The sequence below is a fragment of the Lathyrus oleraceus genome, chromosome 3 (genome assembly GCF_024323335.1).
Source record: "Lathyrus oleraceus cultivar Zhongwan6 chromosome 3, CAAS_Psat_ZW6_1.0, whole genome shotgun sequence".
NCBI classification, from domain to species: Eukaryota; Viridiplantae; Streptophyta; class Magnoliopsida; order Fabales; family Fabaceae; genus Lathyrus; species Lathyrus oleraceus.
The window spans coordinates 123,973,250-123,975,148 of NC_066581.1; the positions used below are offsets into that span (position 1 = coordinate 123,973,250).

A 1,899-nucleotide genomic window follows, 5' to 3' on the forward strand; every position below is an offset into this window, starting at 1 on the left:
TGTTCGATAACATATTCCGATTACATGTGATAATTGGAGAAGTCCGGACTTGAAGGTTGGCAAAGAAAAAATATGGTCGGAGATACAGGTACTTACCATATATTGTTATATGTTTTTTGTTGCATCAACTTTGCAGCCCTGTATTGTAGGCAGAATTTAGGACTTCTCAAAGTTGATTTCTTGTTGCTTTGTCGTTCATAAAATACACCACTAAATTCTCTGCGTTTAATTTTTAATTTTTTTTCATCAGGCTTGTGTCTCAATAGAGGATGGGTATCTACCTAAAGTTACTTTTGTAGTGGTCCAAAAGAGACATCACACCCGTCTCTTTCCTGTCAACCCCAAAGAGACCGATAGAAGTGGAAATATTATGCCAGGTTTTTTCAATATATTTCTCAACGCAGCTGGTATATATTATCATTTGAATTTATCACTTTTTGCTGATTTTGTTGTTCTAAATTGTCAAAGGAACCGTGGTAGACACCAGCATTTGTCACCCTAGGGAATTTGATTTTTACCTTAACAGCCATGCAGGAATTCAGGTAATATTAGCTATGTCATTTAACTTTATGCCATTGTTTACTATTTGTTGCTCAATCGCCTTTTGACAGTTCTGTGTTACTTGCATTTGGACGTGTTCTTTTTGCAGGGGACTAGTCGACCAACGCATTATCATGTGCTGTATGATGAAAATAAATTCACTGCAGACCAGCTACAGAGTTTGACCAATAACTTATGCTACACGTAATGATATGATTTGCTTTTTTAATCTTAATTAATGTTTTCTAAACTTGTACTGTTTTCATTTAATTTTAGAAGCCTTCTGATACTATTTTTTTCCATTCAGTTATGCGAGGTGTACTCGATCTGTCTCAATAGGTTTGTTACTCGATTCCCTTTGCTTGTTTTTGTTTTAGGCTATACAAAACTTTAGTTTAACAAAAATGTTATCTTGTATGCAGTTCCTCCTGCCTATTATGCACACTTGCTAGCTTTCCGCGCTAGATACTACATAAGTGAAGTTGAAAATTCTGATTCTGGTTCTGCAAGTGGAAATAGGAGTGCCACCAACTTTGTGTCGACTCTGCCATCTATCTTGGAAAACGTCAAAGAAGTAATGTTTTACTGTTGATCTTGATTTGTCGTACAAGCTTCGTGGATAGATTTAGGAGTTAGGATATTCACCATGCCTTTTTTGGATATACTACTTATGCTGCCATCTGTTTTTTTGGTTGAGCCTTATTTTGTATGGATGTGCGATAGAACTACTAGACAGCTTTTGGATATACAGAACATGTTTGCCACCATGGGTGGATGGGCGTTATTTTGTTTAGTATTGGTTAGAACTACTAGACAGCTTTTGGATACAGTGGTCACTGGGTGTTGGTTGCTATGTTTTATTCTCTTAATTGTAGTACTTTGAGGAATACAAATCTTACTCAAAAGCTCATTTGGATGAAATGAAGGATGAATTGTGTCAATTCATTGTTGATCAAAGAATCATATAGCTAGGCTGTATATTGTTGTACATATATGTATGAAATGTTGTTGTTGTATGCTGTTGTTGTATATATGTTGTATATTGTTGTTGTACTTTTACTAAATCATGAATATGTTGTTGTATATTGTTGATCAAAGAATCATATATTAATGTTGTATATATGGAGGATTAATGTTGTATATAAATGGATTCATGTTGTATATATCAATGGATTAATGGTGTATAACATTGGATTAAAGGATGAAATCAATATGAATTTTACACTTTTGCAGCATGCGAACAGGTTACCAATTAAATATATATCCACTGTTTTTCAAACAAATTTTTTTAAAATAACTAACACTTTAGAGGGCGCTTTGTCCAGAAAGCGCCCTCTAAACACTTTACATTGACAACTT

At 34.3% G+C, this 1,899-nt stretch overlaps 1 protein-coding gene across 1 annotated transcript; it reads left to right on the plus strand.

Moving 5' to 3' along the window:
* Positions 1-254: 254 nt before the first annotated feature.
* On the plus strand, positions 255-1,184 carry LOC127128976 (protein argonaute 5). The gene is made up of 5 exons (XM_051058320.1): positions 255-377; positions 469-542; positions 650-744; positions 848-879; positions 963-1,184. Exons 1-5 carry the CDS (start codon positions 371-373, stop codon positions 1,130-1,132), a joined length of 378 nt encoding a protein of 125 aa, XP_050914277.1. The 5' UTR covers positions 255-370; the 3' UTR covers positions 1,133-1,184.
* The last annotated feature ends 715 nt before the right edge of the window (positions 1,185-1,899 follow it).

What these genes read in the sequence shown, in the direction of transcription:
- LOC127128976 (XM_051058320.1), top strand. An exon ending in ACAGCCATGCAGGAATTCAG is followed by an intron (nt 543 to 649) that starts GTAATATTAGCT and finishes TTCTTTTTGCAG; the next exon opens with GGGACTAGTCGACCAACGCA. An exon ending in ACCAATAACTTATGCTACAC is followed by an intron (nt 745 to 847) that starts GTAATGATATGA and finishes TTTTCCATTCAG; the next exon opens with TTATGCGAGGTGTACTCGAT.